At 52.7% G+C, this 14,902-nt stretch overlaps 1 protein-coding gene across 6 annotated transcripts in view; it reads left to right on the top strand.

Moving 5' to 3' along the window:
- Positions 1–1,177: 1,177 nt before the first annotated feature.
- CFAP74 (cilia and flagella associated protein 74) overlaps positions 1,178–14,902 on the top strand; it is a 65,206-nt gene continuing 51,481 nt past the window's right edge. For 5 of the 6 annotated variants that reach the window (XM_036882625.2, XM_036882626.2, XM_057499616.1 and 2 more), the window contains exons 1-8: positions 1,178–1,329; positions 7,915–8,023; positions 9,029–9,114; positions 10,242–10,326; positions 10,452–10,601; positions 10,741–10,839; positions 11,725–11,829; positions 14,549–14,722. In XM_036882625.2, coding sequence (XP_036738520.2) covers positions 9,048–9,114; positions 10,242–10,326; positions 10,452–10,601; positions 10,741–10,839; positions 11,725–11,829; positions 14,549–14,722 — 680 coding nt within the window. In that variant the 5' untranslated portion in view covers positions 1,178–1,329; positions 7,915–8,023; positions 9,029–9,047. The remainder of the gene's footprint in view (positions 1,330–7,914; positions 8,024–9,028; positions 9,115–10,241; positions 10,327–10,451; positions 10,602–10,740; positions 10,840–11,724; positions 11,830–14,548; positions 14,723–14,902) is intronic. The other variant, XM_036882624.2, reaches the window with a different exon arrangement.

The following is a 14,902-nucleotide window of genomic DNA, read 5'->3' as shown; positions in this document are numbered from 1 at the left end:
TGAGGTTTGAAAGTCACTTGAAATTATCCTTTTCTATATGGTTAAGCTACCAACCTGACATACAGTTGGGTTCACTTGTTTCATTTTGTTACCAGTTTTTAGAAATTTGTTTTTCTATTTTGACTTATTTTTGGTTTTTATAATTACACAGTCCCATAGCCAAATGCACAAGCACATGTACAGAAATCTAGTATCTACTCCTAACTCTCCTGACCCTGGTTGGTAACCATTTTATGTTACTTCTTAATGTAAGAAAATACCCATGTATAATCTCCTTGCCCCTGCCCCTTCTTAGATAAAATACCACACATACTGTGTGCCTATCGGGTTTTCACTTCAGTAGAAAATGCATTAATGACTCACTCATACGGAAAGGTTCAGCGAAGCGAAGCTGATGGGAAAGAAGCCCCATCATTTGGGTGGGGCAGGGGAGAGAAGTGTAATCGCTCTTAGAAAAGCTGTCATGGTCTGATACGGTCTCCTTTCCGTTCCCCAAGTCCAAAACTCTGAGAAGGAAAAAGGCCCGGGCGCCACCAAAGGGTGATGGATGGGTCAGAGGTGACATGCTGCTCTCCCACCACGCCACACTGTTCGCAAGGCTGAATGGTTCTGATGCCAGGATCAAACTAACGGCCTCCTTAGGTCTCACGGCGCCGCCCTTCAAAGCCAGCAGGTGGCCCGCTGGACCACCGGCCGTGCAAATCGCATGCCAGAGGCGCTGAAAGGCGTCGGTTCTGCGAGGGAGGGCGCTCCCGAGTGCGCCAGGGTCCTGCGCTGCGTGGACCGGAGAGTGGGACCATTCCTTACACCCCATCTCCACTACAAGCACGCCCACGGGGCAGGCAGGTGGCATCAGGAGGGGCAAGGGCAAGGGGAGCCCGCCGGCGGCCCAGGCGGGGTGGAGGGGCCGGAGGGCTGGGGGGCCGCGTCAGCGCCCGCCGGCCTGGCGCAGGGCGGCAGGTCTCCCACCCTAAAAGGACAGGTGGGAAATCCCGATTTAACATGAACTCTCCTACTCCTCAGAGCTGGCGACTCCTGCGAACTTCGACCGGCTTGGGCCAAACCCGGGCGGTGGCCAGGCCCGGCGCCCCTCCGGCTCCCCCCGCGGCCCCACTGCGCCTGCGCGGATCGCGCGGGACGGAGCGGCGCCGAGGGGGCGGGGGCGCGGCGCACGCACCCGGATGCGGCCGCCCGTTGCCGTGGAGCCGCCCGTTGCCGTCGGGCCGCTGCGCCAGTCGCGCTGCCGCGGCCGAGCCCCAGTGCGCGTCCCGCCGGGGGGCTCCTGCGCCCGCCGCCCGCCTCGCCCGGGCTGCTCGGCTCCGCTCACAGGTGGGTCGGCGCGTCCGCAGCCGCGCCGGGCTCGGGGCTGTGACAGCCGCCGCCAATCCCGCCCTAGCGGGCCTCGCCCCGGCCCGGCCTGCTGCCCGCCCGGCGCGCTCCGTGGCGGCGGCACATTGCGGGGCACAGTGGACAAAACGGGGCGAGCCCGGCCGGGAGGCCCGCCAACCGGGCTTTTACGTGGATGACCTGTGTCTAGAAGTGGGTAGGCCTCTGTTACTCTGTTTTCCATCAAGTACACCTCTTGGTCGGCTCACAGTTACGGGCCTGTGACACGCTGCCGAAACATGCTCTGCCAGCCGGGTGCTGCGGGAGGGGGGCGGGGCGCCCCGGTGCCCACGGCGCAGAAGTCCGTGCCGGGTGTTCTCTGCGGGCAGCGCGCAAGCTCACGCACCGAGTACGGGCGCCCGTGGCCACCGCCCAAGTCAAGAAACAGCACCTGCTCAGAGCCCCCTAAGGCAGCCCACCCACCCTGGCCCGGGACTCCTCTGATCCTAATTTCCTTACTTTCCATTAGTTTTATCACCTATTATATGAATCCCTAAATAATATAATTTTCACCTGGTCTGAAACTTTACCTTGGTGGAATAATACTGTACATATTCTTTTTAAACTTTTTAAACAGTCCCACATTTACATAAAAGTTGCAAGTTCAGGACAAAATAAACCTTATTCTTCTGCAGCATGTGCCACGAAGTTGCCCACGTGATGCTCTGTCACCCCCTCCAACTATTTCAGAGTGTGTTTCCTACACAAGAACATTCTCCAACGTATCAGGAGAGTGATGGGACGTGTCGCGACATCTAATCCTCAGCCCCACTCAAGTGTGTTTTGTCGGTTGCTCCATAAAGTCATGAAAAGGATGCAGTCTGGGATCACGCATGGCACTGAGTTGCCCTGTGTTCCTTCTGAAGTGTCCTGCAGGCCAGAACATTCCTCAGCCCCTCCTTGGCTTCCAAGACCCTGGTGTCTTTGAAGGTTATAGGCCAGTGGCTTTGTAAAAAGCACCTCCATTGGTGTTTGTCCGGTGCTGCCTCAGATTAGATTCCCGTTCTGCATCTCTGGAGGAAAGTCGAGGCCAGGCACCCCCTTCCTGCTCACTCCATCCTGTCAGGTGGCTCCTCCATGTGGCCACTTTCTCATATTACTGAGGATGCCTGTTTTGACAACCTGATTAAGATGGTGCCTGCCAGCATGTCCACTGGGATGCTACTTTCCCTTTGCAATTAAACAGCATTTTGTTGGGAGGCACTTTGAGGCTTGTGACTATGCCATCTCCCCCGCCCCATGTCCCCAGCTTGAGCTGGGCGGCTCTCCCCGTAGACATCCACTCCACCTGCTTGGGGTCTGGTACCCCACCCTGGACTGCCCTCTGCGGGACTGCCTTCCTCCCACTCAGGCCCTGACATCCAGCTCTCGGCTTCAACCCCCCCAGAATCCCCTCCCCGGGCAGGTGCTGACATCTGCGTCTGGGCCTCCGTGGGTCCTGCCTACCTGCCTGCCTGGGGCATTGCTGGGGAAGTAGCAGAGAGGAAGAAAAGGGCAGTGCATGAGCTCTGGGTGCTCGTCCCTCACTGCACAGGGCCACGTGCCCACTGCCATGTCACCCTGCAGTGTGACCGTGTTTCTGCTCGTGGCAGGGAGCAGTTAGCAGGGCTGCTGCTCCATGGGGTCTTGCCATGTCCCCAGGCATTTATATCTGTTATGAGCTGAATTGTGTCCCTGACAGTGATGTCCTCCCCCCAGAACGTGACCTCATCTGGAAATAGGGTCACTGGGGATGTAATTGGGTATGATGTCATGCTGGAGGAGGGCAGCCATCCCAGAGGACAGGGGGCCATGAAAGGGAGAAATTTGACGTAGGCATACAGAGGGAACGTCCCACGGAGATCAGAGTCCCATGCCACAGGCCAGGGATCTATGGGAACCCGGAGGGAGGCCTGGACCGTGTCCTGCCCTTGTGCTTCAGAGGGAGTGTGGCCCTGCCAGCACCTCGACTTCAGGTGGCCAGCCCCAGAACTGTGAAAGAACATACTTCTGAGGTCCCGAGACACGCAGCCCGTGGGACTTTGCATGGCAGCCCTGGGGAGCTGTACAGCATCGGAGTCTCTGCAGGGTGTACAACGAGGAGAGGAACTGCTGAGTCAAGCATAGTAGGCAGAGTACCAGCCCCCAACGATGCCCATGCCCCAATCCTTGGAACCTGTGAATATGTTAGGTTAGTTGGCACTTGGGAATTAGGGTGTTGGTCAGTGACTTTGAGAGGGCAATAAACAAGATTACCCATGTGCCCAGTGCAGCCACAAGGGTCCTTTTGTGTGCAAGAGAGGCAGGTGAGGGGCCAGCAGCAAGCGAAAGGCCCACCTCACATTGTTGACTTTGGAGATGTCAGGAGGGGGCTGTGAGCCAAGGAATGTGGCGCCTTTAGAAACTGGGAAAAGCAAGAAAATGGGTCCTCAGAGCCTGCAGAAGGAAATGTGGACCCTGCTGACACCTTGACTTTAGCCCAGTGAGACCCATTTCAGACTTCTGGCCTCCAGAACTGTGAGGTAACAATTTTGTGTTAAGTCACCGAATTTGTGGTTGTCTGTTACAGCAGCAACAGGAAACTGCATACGTATTAACTGCACTGGACGATGCCACGCTCTTTTCAAAGCATTTACCCCAGCTCGCAGCCCACCGTTGGTGCGTGCATGTTCTCACCACGTCATGCCCTTGCCAGCAGCCAATATTGCCAGGCTCGTGATGTCTTACCAAGTTTATTGTGGTTTTGATTTGCATTTCCCTGATTACAGATGAAGTTTAACAACTTTAGTTTGGCTTGTTACCAAGAAATAGTTTGTCATCCAAACCAGGACTCTGACAGGGCTAAAGGGAGCACTATTGTAATGCCAGGAAAGCGACATAAACAGGGCCTGCTGACAAACTGGGCATGAGGTGACCCCATTTACCAGCCATTTGAACGTCCTTTATTGCAAAGTGCCTGTTGAAGTCCTGCTGTGCGCTCCTGGGCTGCCCATTCATCTTTAGCGATTCACAGATATTCCTGACATGGTCTTGATGGTAAACTTTTGTGTAGTTTGTGTTGCATTTGCCATCTTCTGCTTGGCAGCTTTTCTTTAACTCTCTTTAGGATGTTATCTGAATGAAAGTTTTTAATGGAAATGCACGTGACTCTGCTAACTTTTCCTCTTGTGGCTAATGTTTTTGGTGTCTTGTTTAAGAAAACCTAAAGTGGTGAAGCCTCACTACCACCCGCCTTCACTGTAGTGGAACCAACTCTGGGTGGAAACCCAGTTGCCTAGCATGTTGATCTAGGTGTCCGTTCCCTGCCCCTGCCTGCGTGCATGTGCACACATGCTCCTACTGGGTCTGCTGGTGGTTTTGATGGGTCTCTAGAGCAGTTTGGAGAGAACTGGCATCTTGACCACAGTGAGTCTCCAGTTTGAACACACAGCTGTCCATTTACTTATTTGTATTGGCTTTATTCCTTTTTTTCTTGCTTTAATAATGGAAAATTTCAAACTGACAAATCTAGGAGAAATGATAAGAGGAGCTCCCTGGCGCCCACAGCCCCCGTCAGTGGTTGTCTGCCCTGTGTGAATGCCCTTTGACCTGTGTCATCCTCTCTGCATATGCATCCATGTATTTCATCCTATCTCATCCTAACTTTGGTTTTCATTGATATATTTTAGAGAAAACCCCAGGTTTAATATTTCACCTGTAAATACTTTAATATACAACTCTAACAAAGACTCATTTTTAGCATAACCACAAAATTGTTATCAACCCCAACAAAATTAACATTGATTTCTTAATAAAATCTATCAATTTGTGTCCACTTTCCCACATTATCTCAAAAGTGCCCTTCATAGTTGCCAAAACCAGGATCCAAATAAGATCCCCACATTGTGAGAGGTGGCCTCGTACCTCGAGGCCCTTTAATTTAAAACAGTCCCCTCTTTCTCTCCACTGTGTCCATTTGTTGAAGAAACTGGGTCATTTCTTCCACTTACTGTTTCTTGAGGCCTCTTTAACGTCAGCCACTGGCACTCACTATTTCTCCGTGGAGCTTGGAAACCTTTGTTGTATTTATTCTTAATTGCTTCATATTTATTGATGTAATTGTAAGTGCTGTCTTTTCCAATTATTATTTACTCATTATTTGTGCTGATAAATAGGACTATAACTGATTTTTATTATTGGATTTATATCTAGTGACATTACAAAATTGTCTTAGTAACTTAGTGATTTATCTGTATAGTCTTTGCATTTTCTACACATACAGTCTGAAAACGTGAACTGTTCCCCGTCCCTCCCCACACGCCCTCTGTTTCTTTAAACCTGACTGTTCTGGCTGAACACTGGGTGGGAGTGAACATCCCTGTTTTGCTCTCAGTCTTATAGGTAATGCTGTTAATGTCTATGAGTAAATATGACCTTTCCTGTAGATTATTTTTGGCATATATCACTTATCACATTAAACAAGTTCATTTCTAAGGGCAAGTTTGCTAAGTTTTTTTTTTTTAAGCATAATGGGGATATTGAATTTTATCAATACTTTTTTTCTGCATTTATTTATAATTGTCTTCCTTTGTTCTATTAATGTGGTGAATTAAATTGATTTCTAAGTCTGAATATACCTGTCTTGGCCGTAAGTTTTCCTGCTTGTATATTGCTGGGTTTCGGCTGGTAATGGCTCATTTTGGATTTTCTACCTACACTCAGAAGTGAAGTTGGGTTATAATTTTCCCTTCTCTGCTTTTGTTGCCAAGATTTGGTAACAGAAGTTAAGTGAACCCCATGAAATAGGCACCAGAGGGCACCTTCCAGAAAAGTGTGTGTGGAATTGGAACATTTGTATCTCAAATGTTTCATGGAACCTGACAGGGAAGCCTCTGAGCCTCCAGTTATTTTTCCTGGGGATGGTATTTGAGTATTGGTTGAATTTTATACTTATGGGATTTTTCAAGTTTTCTGTTTTTTTCTTATAACTATTTTGATTAGTAATATAATTTGTCCATTGTGTAGTGTTTCAAATTTATTGACATAAAGTTCATGACATTTTTTATTTTTACATGTCTGTAGCCCCTGTGGTTATGGACCCTTTGGTTCTGATGCTCCTTTGATTTATCAGTTTCATTAGAAATTTGTCAATTTTTTAAATCTTTTGAAAGTACGGACTTTTGACTTAGGGGGACATCTCTACCGTGTGTTTGTTTTCACTGCACCAATTTCTCGTCGGTTTTATTTTCTTACTTCAACCCCCTTTGTGTTTATTTTGCAGTGCTTTTTGAAACTCTTTGAATTGTTTGTTAAGCACATTAATTTTGAGCCTGCCCTCTTTCCTTACATATGCATTTAGGGTTACAAATTTGCTCTGTGCTATGTTTGCTACATTCATATGCCGTTTTCATTACATCTCAGTTCAAAATACTTTATAATTTCCATGTGATTTTTTTCTTTGACCCATGGGTCATTTAGAGCTATGTCTCTTATTTTCCAAAAATAAGTTCTCTATTTGTATTCGTAGTTCTATTTCTTTTGTAGTTCTCTATTTGTTATTCATTTGGGCTGATTTCTTTTGGTCAAAGCACAAACTTTGTAAGATTTTAGTCCTTCAAAATGTATTGAGACCTGCTTTGGTCCCAGTACATAGCTTTTGTAAATACTCTGTGTATGCTTTAAGGGAGCACTTTAAATCCTATAATTGTTGTTTACGTTCTCTATATCCCTATAAGGTTCACTTTGTTAATGACGCGTTAAAATGTATGTCATCGGTGACCTATTTTATCTGGCTTTGTTATCAGTTCCTGACAGAGGTGTATTAAAATTTCCAGCTGGAGTTTGTACTTTCCGCTCTTTCTCCTTGTTTAGTCAGTCATCGGTTTATTTTGTGTGTTATTGAAGACACATGATTTTAAATTGCTGACCCTTCCTGGGGAGCTGCTTATCTGGTTATGTCACGACCCTCTTTCCTTTCTTACTGCTTTTTGCCCAAAGCACTTTGTTTCTCCATGACTCTGCCAGCTTCCTATGAATAGTTTCTACCCAGTGCATCTTTTTCTGACGTTTAAAATGCTGCGCTTCTGTAAGCTTGTGTTTTAGACGTCCCTTTTAAACAATAGTCACATTTTCTCTGTTGCCCTTATTGGTCTTTTAATCCAGTCTGATAAGACACTCTTTTTAGCTCAGTCATTTAATCTGTTTATATTCTTACCTTCACTTAGATTTTGAACTGTTCACATCTTATTTTCCTGTCAATTCTTCCTGTTTCTTACGACAATTAAAATACAATTCTTTCCAGCGTTTTTTACTATTTTCAGTATGATGGCTGGCACTGAAATGGAGTTCCAGCTGCTTATTATGCTTGCTTCAGCAGATCTGCCTCTGACCCTGCCTCCACCCACCCAGAGGGACCAGGTCTGGGGTCTTCGTGGGCCGTGTGACGTGTGTGGGGTTCCGGCTCAGGCCTGGGAGTCGCCTGCCTGTGCAGCCAGTTCCCGCCCAGCCTCACATATCCCGGCTTCCGTTTTGCTCAGATTGTTTCTTCTCCCATTTGCCCTGTCCTTGCAGATTCATGTGCTGAAAAAGTGGAGACCTTCCACTGCCTCAGGGATACCTGAAGAGGGACCACAGGCCACCTGTCTGGAGCTGCTGTCTTTAACTGGACGCCGTTCAAAGTGTATGTGGTTTAATGTGATTGTCTTAGATGAAACTGCACATCTAATGTCCCACCTCTCAGCAGACTGTCGCACACTGGGCTGCACATTAAACTGTGTTGTACAATTCACGAGCATGGAGCAGAACAAGTGTGGCCACTTGTAAATATGTTCTGACAGCCCTGCCATTCACAGACTAGGAGATTAATGTGATTTTTTCAGTGGGAGGAATATGGTTGGCATTTTACAAGATGCCTTAAAATTCTACCCCTGCCCCCTGCCCCCATCCCCTGCTTGTAACCCAGAGTCCCCCGTAGCTGATTTCCAGCACTGTGACTAGGTTTCCCCACACGCGGGTTTCACGTGCTCTCTGTGGTGTCTGGCCTCCTGCATGTAGCACAGTGTTTCTGAGACCCATCAGGCTGTACTGAGCATGACCCCACTGCATGGGCGCATGGGCGGCAGTGGGCACCCAGGTTATTTCCAGCCTGTGACTAGGATGTATACAGTTGCTATAAACACTCCTGTACAAGCTTTCCTGTAGACGTATTTTTCTTTCTCTTGGGTAAATACCTCGAGGTAGGATGTCTGGGTCATATGGGAGGTATATGTTCATAACATTTAGTGTAATGATTTGTACTGTTTTTGGTTTTAAGCATTCTAATAGGTGAACAGTGGTATCTCATGGTTTTAATTTGCATGTCCCCAATGACTGTGCTGCTGCATAGGTTTCTCAGGCTTCCTGGCCGTTTGTGTCCTCTTCTGTCATGTCTAGTCTAAAAATGTTGCCCCTTTTTAATGGGGGTTTGGACTTTATATTGGTTGGTATTTAGGAGCTCTGTGTGTATTCTGGATACCTTTTGTCAGATATATGAGCTGCAGATGTTTTTTCCTCATCTGTGGCTTATCTATTAATTTTCTTAAAGTCTTTTTACACAAGCAATTGTTCATTCTTATGAAATCCAATTTTTTTTTGAAAAAAGTATAGGATCCTGTTCATCCATATTTTGTAATAATTTTTTTTGTAGCTAATTTCTGCTTCCCAAGATGGAAGAAGATGCTGGCCTGTTCGCTAAGGTGGAGGCTCTGGACAGTGTCCCACTCGTGGAAACTGGTAATAAAAGTCTTTTCACAAATAGTATGTGCTTTAGCAGCAAGGAAGATGAACGATGGGCTTTGTGGTCACCCTTTAACTCCCTTTTTCCAGGAGGGTATATCTTTTCAACTCATTTTTTCTCAAAAAGGGAGATCATGTTATTCTGTCTTTGATTGAAAGATAAATTATGGCTGAGGATTTTGAACATGACAGATCATAGTTTTCTAGTTTCCAATATATCTCTATTGAGAAATCTGATGCTGTTTTTATCCCAGTCCTTTGAATGTGACCTATTTTTGTTTTCTTTTCTTGGAAGCTTTAAAAAAAAAATCTCTGATGATCTGAATTTTTCCAAAGATGGGCCTTGCTTCAGGCTAGTGCTGGGCACCAGCAGGACAGGCTGGTCTAGATGCAGACGTCCCTGGCCCCCCACCCACCCACACAACCCTATTCTAGCCAGTGGTGTGGACCACCTGCCTGTGAACTCGCCATTTCCTGAAACTGTCGTCACCCCTCACCAGTGCCTTCCCACCCCCTCTCTTCCTGAGTGTACCTAGATGCCTTTTGGAATTCCCTCCCAGCCAATCTTACTGAAATTTAGGGTGTGAGTGGAGATGAAGCCTGCCTTGCTCTGGTGGGGTCTGCAGTGGCTGTCAAACTCAGCCGGAGACCTCTCACACTCTTAACAGCTGTGTGAGCTGCAAAGGGCTTCTACTTAGGTTGCTTACATTGTAAAATTAAAGCTGGAAAAAATTGTACACGTTTGTCCACTTAACATTACAATAACTGACCTCTTATATGTAACAGAAAGAGTTTGGTTTAACAGAAGACCCTGGGACTTTCATATGTACATCTGCATAGGTCTGTTGTGATATCACACATGTCATGTGGCCTCTGGGAAACTCAACTGCACACTCCTGAAATGAGATTGAAAAAAAAACATTTTCGTATTATGAAAAGAGCCTAACTTTGCAGACCCCCTGGAGGAGTTTAAGAGGCCCCTGGGCTCCCTGGACCCCACTTTGGGAACCATTGCTCTTCACTGCTGCAGCCTGTGGAGCTGAGTTTGTCCGGGTTTATCTGCATGCCCCAGAACTGGATGTCTTGAGCTGCTGTTTGTTTTTGACCCTTGCCTCGATTTCTAGAAAGAGACAAGCTAGAGGATCCAGGGTTTGAGGTGGCGTCTCCTCCTCCAGAAGCTGAGGATGAGCCGCACGTGAGATGCAGCCGGTAACTGTCTGGACGGGCGCGCGCTCCCTACCCCAACCTGGGCATCCTCAGCAGAAGGAGTAGGGGAGGGGGATCAGGCGGGACCAGCTGGCCACAGGGGCCCCTGGTGTCCTTCCTGTGCTAAGTCCAGAGAAAGGGCACAGCGCCACCAGTGCCAACAAAAGGGAGGAGAAAACAGCCCCCCGAGACAGAATCCAGGCGCTCCACCTGAGGAGGACCTTGGACCACCTGGAGAAGCTGCACAGAGAGAAAGACGTCTTCATAGAGAAAACCAGGTGAGGATGGAGGCGAGGGGCTGAGGGGGCGGAGGTGGGGAGTGGGAGTAAGGGCTGGGGGCGAGGGGGGTTAACTGGGGAGGGAAGCAGAAGGCCTGGATTTCAGAGAGCCGTTTGTCCCGACCGCCTTCACCCGCAGGGAGGAGCTGCGTGCCTGCCGCCAGAGGGCAGGCCTTCTCACCGAACAACAAGACAGCGTGGCAGCCCGGGTGGCCACGGAGAGAGAGGCCACCAACATGTAGGCTGGCGCAGCAGGGCAGGGAGCTGGGGCGCAGAGGGTGACCTGGACCCACATGGTCATGGCCATGAGTAACAGACACCCCCCAAAATGGACAAGAAGGCTGGTGGCCATGAGGGTGAGGGTGGTCATTTTGAGGCAGGTGACTGGGGAGGCCTTCCTGAGGAGCGACCTCCAGGCCGGGACCCGGGTGACTAAGGCGAGCCTCCTGCCGTGACCCAGAAAGAACTTTCTGGGAAGTGAGACCACTGCCTAAGAGAGGCCAGCACACAGGGGCAGTCACGGTTAGGGGAAGGGGCCAGGGCGGGGTGGTGAGAGGTCGGATGACCACGTGGCTGCTGCACGTGGCCCAGCAGCCCCCCCCCCAACTGGAGGGTGGCCAGGACAGGCGTTTGCAGACTGTACCGAGTCCTCCCCACGAGCCAGGCCATGTGTGCGCACATCAGCCTTCGTCCTCTCAGCAGCCCTCTGAGGCACTCGGTGTCAGGTGGCCCACCCAGGTCACCGTGCTGAGAAGGGACACAACAGAAGCTTGTCCCAGCCCCCTGAGCTGGGGCTCTGAGCGTATGCGCTCCGCTGCTGCTGGGAGAGAGCTCCAGTGACCATGGCGGGTCAGGCCAGCACCAGGCCCTGCTGTCCCGGGAGAGGAAGCCTCCCGGCTGCCAAGGGCCTCAGGAGGTCCGTGGCCAGTCACTGCAGACACAGGCACCTCGGCAGGATCCTCACACCTGGGCTGATTCTAGGGAGCACAGCAGGCCAGGGACCAGATGGCCGGCAGGCCCCCCAGCTGAAGGGGCACGGTGGGGCGGGACAAGCCTCCTCTTGTGTGACAGGCTCTGACCGGCTGTCCCCCACGTCTCTCCTCCTGGACCCTGCATGCACCAGGGCAGCTGTGGGCCGCCTCCAGGCCCTGTCAGGCCGCCTGCGCGTGGAGCTGGAGAAGGAGCAGTGTCTGCAGGCGCGGGCGGTGGCCACCCTCCGTGACAGCGAGTAAGTGGGGTGTGCCTGGTCCGGGGGTGAAGGATGAAACCGTGCGGTACTTTGCCCCTGACTTTGAAGTGGCCTGAGGCGGGGAAGGGGGCTCCTTCAATGAGCAGTGCGAGGAGATCCACGTTTGCCTTCTCGGGGCTCCCCTAGCCTGCACCACCTTGAAAAGCCCTTCGCAGCTCTCCTGGATGCACCCAGGAAAGGTTGCGCAGGTGAAGTATTTTTCAGGTCAGGGCTTTGGCTGTGGAGACCAGAAACGCCTCTAGCTACTTCAAGCAGAGAAGGGCTGGGCAAGGGGTGTGGGTGGCCCAGGAGTGCCTGGGAGACTGCGAGCCCTCCCGGGGATGGAGGGTGGGGAGGGGATTGAGGTTGGGTGCGTCCCTGCCGTGGGGCAGGTCGCACTGCCTCCTCCCGCCCTGCTCCCCAGGGCGCCTGGCCTGAGCCCCTCCGGCCTAGCATTGGCGGCAGGAAGGCACAGAATGTGGGGTAGGGTTGGCTAGTTCTGGCCGGCACCTGCGGCCCTTGTGTGCGTCCAGGCAGCTGCCTTGTGGCCGGGTCTGCTCCCCGGCTGGCTCTCTTTTTTCATGCGCCAGGCAGTCCCCAGCACCCCCTTGCCCTTTACTGTTCAGAGCGCCTCAGCCAGCACAGCGACCTCACCCCACTTCATCTTAGTCCGGTGGTGGCACCCAGGGCGTGCTGGTTGGTGGCCTTCTACCTCCAGGCTGTGCACATTCCAGCCATGGGGCCACCCTGTGGGGACACATCCCTGCCCGCAGACAGCACACAGCGTCCTCCAGTCCCTCCCAGCTGCTCGGTGACAACCCCCCCCAGATTCGGCAGCTTAAACTGACAAGTGTTTACTATCTTGTTCATTTCCTAGCTGGTCAGGAAGCCAGGAGCAGTAAAGGTAGGGGTCTGGCTCGGGGTCTCTTGTGAGGTTGTTGTCAGGATGTCAGCCATGGAGGTGCCACCCGAAGGCTCACTGGACCCCCAGCTGGCGCCTACGGGACCGGACCTCTGTGAGGGGCCAGCCCCGCCCACCCCATGAGCCATCCTGGTTGGGGGAACAGTGCAGCCCCCTAGCGTCACCTGGAAAATGACATCACGTCTGTGGCATGGCAGACCTGATAGCAGGTGGGAGCTGACCACCCAGGCTGTGAATACAGGAGGTGGGGTCATGGGATCATCTTGGGGACTGGCCCCCTGCCTCCTGAATCTCAAACAGGCCATTCCCCACACAGCTGCGCTGATGGTGGGTGGGGACACGTGGCAGGGGGTCCCCTGTGTCCAGGGAAGGGTGGTTCCAAGAGCAGGAGCGGCTGCTCCCGCCACGGCAGAGCACCATCTGGGTCCTGGCGGAGGTGTGCCAACGGGGGGCTCGGCCCGCCTCTTCTCTCCTGTGGTGGCTGTGGCCAGGCCGGCCTGGGGAGGGCAGGGCCGAGCAGCAGCCGAGCAGGGCTCCCGTCTCCTGCCTCAGGCTGTGGCATCAATCCCGCTGGGGCCTGTTGTCCTCACTGTTGTCCTCACGCTCTGGACCTGTCAGCCACTCAACGCCTCCCTGAGCCATGCTACCACCCCCTAGGCCACTCTTTCCAAGCCTGCCCCAGCAGCCAAACCGTGGTGCTGCCCTGAGCTCCCAGGGGTCCTGCCTCCACGGTGCACCAACCAGGTGCCCTCACAGAAGTCTGCTCTCAGCAGCCCTGCCGTGCGCCCCCTGCCCCCCGGCCACCGTCTGTGCGTGCCCATCATCACAGGCCCATGAGGCCAAGGCATGGTTGAGAGAGGCAGACCTCATGGATCCCTGGGGGCCTCCCGTGTGGGTCTCATTCTGGGGGCTTCCAGGCAGGCAAACTTGTGGCTCAGATGGAGCCGCTCACTCATTCATACAGTAGTGAGGTGCCTGCTGCATGCCAAGTGCTGTTCCAAGCACTCAGGATTCAGTGCTGAACCTCCATTCCCATGGTGATGGGAGGACACAAATGTGGCCCACAGCTGGGTCCATAGAGGACAGTGTGGGCCAAGCAGGCGGTACCCAGCCAGAGGCTCTGCCACTTGGTTAGCTGCGGACGTGTCAGGGACCTTGAGCTCCCACAGTCACCACAATGAGAAATCACCTCCAGCCCAGTGGCCCCACCCAACACATGTCTGTCATCCAAAGTCCTGGAGGCCAGAGCCTGGCGCAGGGCTCCTGCACTGGAATCTAGGTGCTGGCCGGGTGGCCGATGGATCCCTGGTCCATGCCCTTCCTCCATCTCTGTATCATCCTCTCTCCCTGACCAACCGCACTGGCTGTTCAGAGAGGGTGGGGCTTCAGGGGGGCCCTCATATTCTTCAGGCCGAGGGACCCTGCAGTCAGTCACCCTGCCACAGGCCCCTGCTGCCCATCGTGGCCCTAGCCGCCTCCCCCCACCCAAGTACCTTCCCAGCACCCCAGGGTGCCCCTTTCAAAGGTAGCGCCTCCTCGGGCATGTTTCAGGGGCCCACGACTGCGGGCAGGTGCAGGGGGTGCCTGTGGACACCCAGGAGGGGAGGGACCGCGTCTGGCCAGCTGGACTTGTTTTGGGGGCTCCACGGTGCTGTGGGCCAGGGAGAGCCTGGTCTCTGCAGGCCCAGGGGGCTCCGCGACTCCCGGGTCCTCCCCAGATGCCTGGAGCAGACACGTCATGGAGGGGCGGCCAGGTCCCCAGCACCTTTGCCAACAGAAGTGCTTCTTGTCTACAAGGAGCGCCATGTGGCATATTGAGATCCAGGAGGGGCGGCTTGAGGGCGTCCGGAAACGTGCCCAGGAGGAGGCGACATCTGCCAGGAGGTGCTTGCAGGTGCAGGCGGCCAGGCGGCTGCACAGGGAGGAGGAGGCTTTGGTGAAGGTGGAGAGGAACCGGCTGCTGAGGGTCAGGTAGGGGCACGGAGGCCCTGGCCTCTTCCTCCAACCAGCGGCCTTTCCCCCAGAACTGTGGCCCCTCCAGCCCATCTGTGTCCCACCCAGGACCCCGGCCCCAGCCCTGCTGACCTTGCATCTGCTTGTCCTCCTGGACACACGTCCCACCTGCAACTCAGTCCCCTGCACGTTCTGGGA

The sequence above is a fragment of the Manis pentadactyla genome, chromosome 4, assembly GCF_030020395.1.
Source record: "Manis pentadactyla isolate mManPen7 chromosome 4, mManPen7.hap1, whole genome shotgun sequence".
In the NCBI taxonomy this organism is placed as follows: Eukaryota; Metazoa; Chordata; class Mammalia; order Pholidota; family Manidae; genus Manis; species Manis pentadactyla.
The sequence above is the reverse complement of the archived record's forward strand: the minus strand, read 5'-3'. Positions and strand labels throughout refer to the sequence as shown.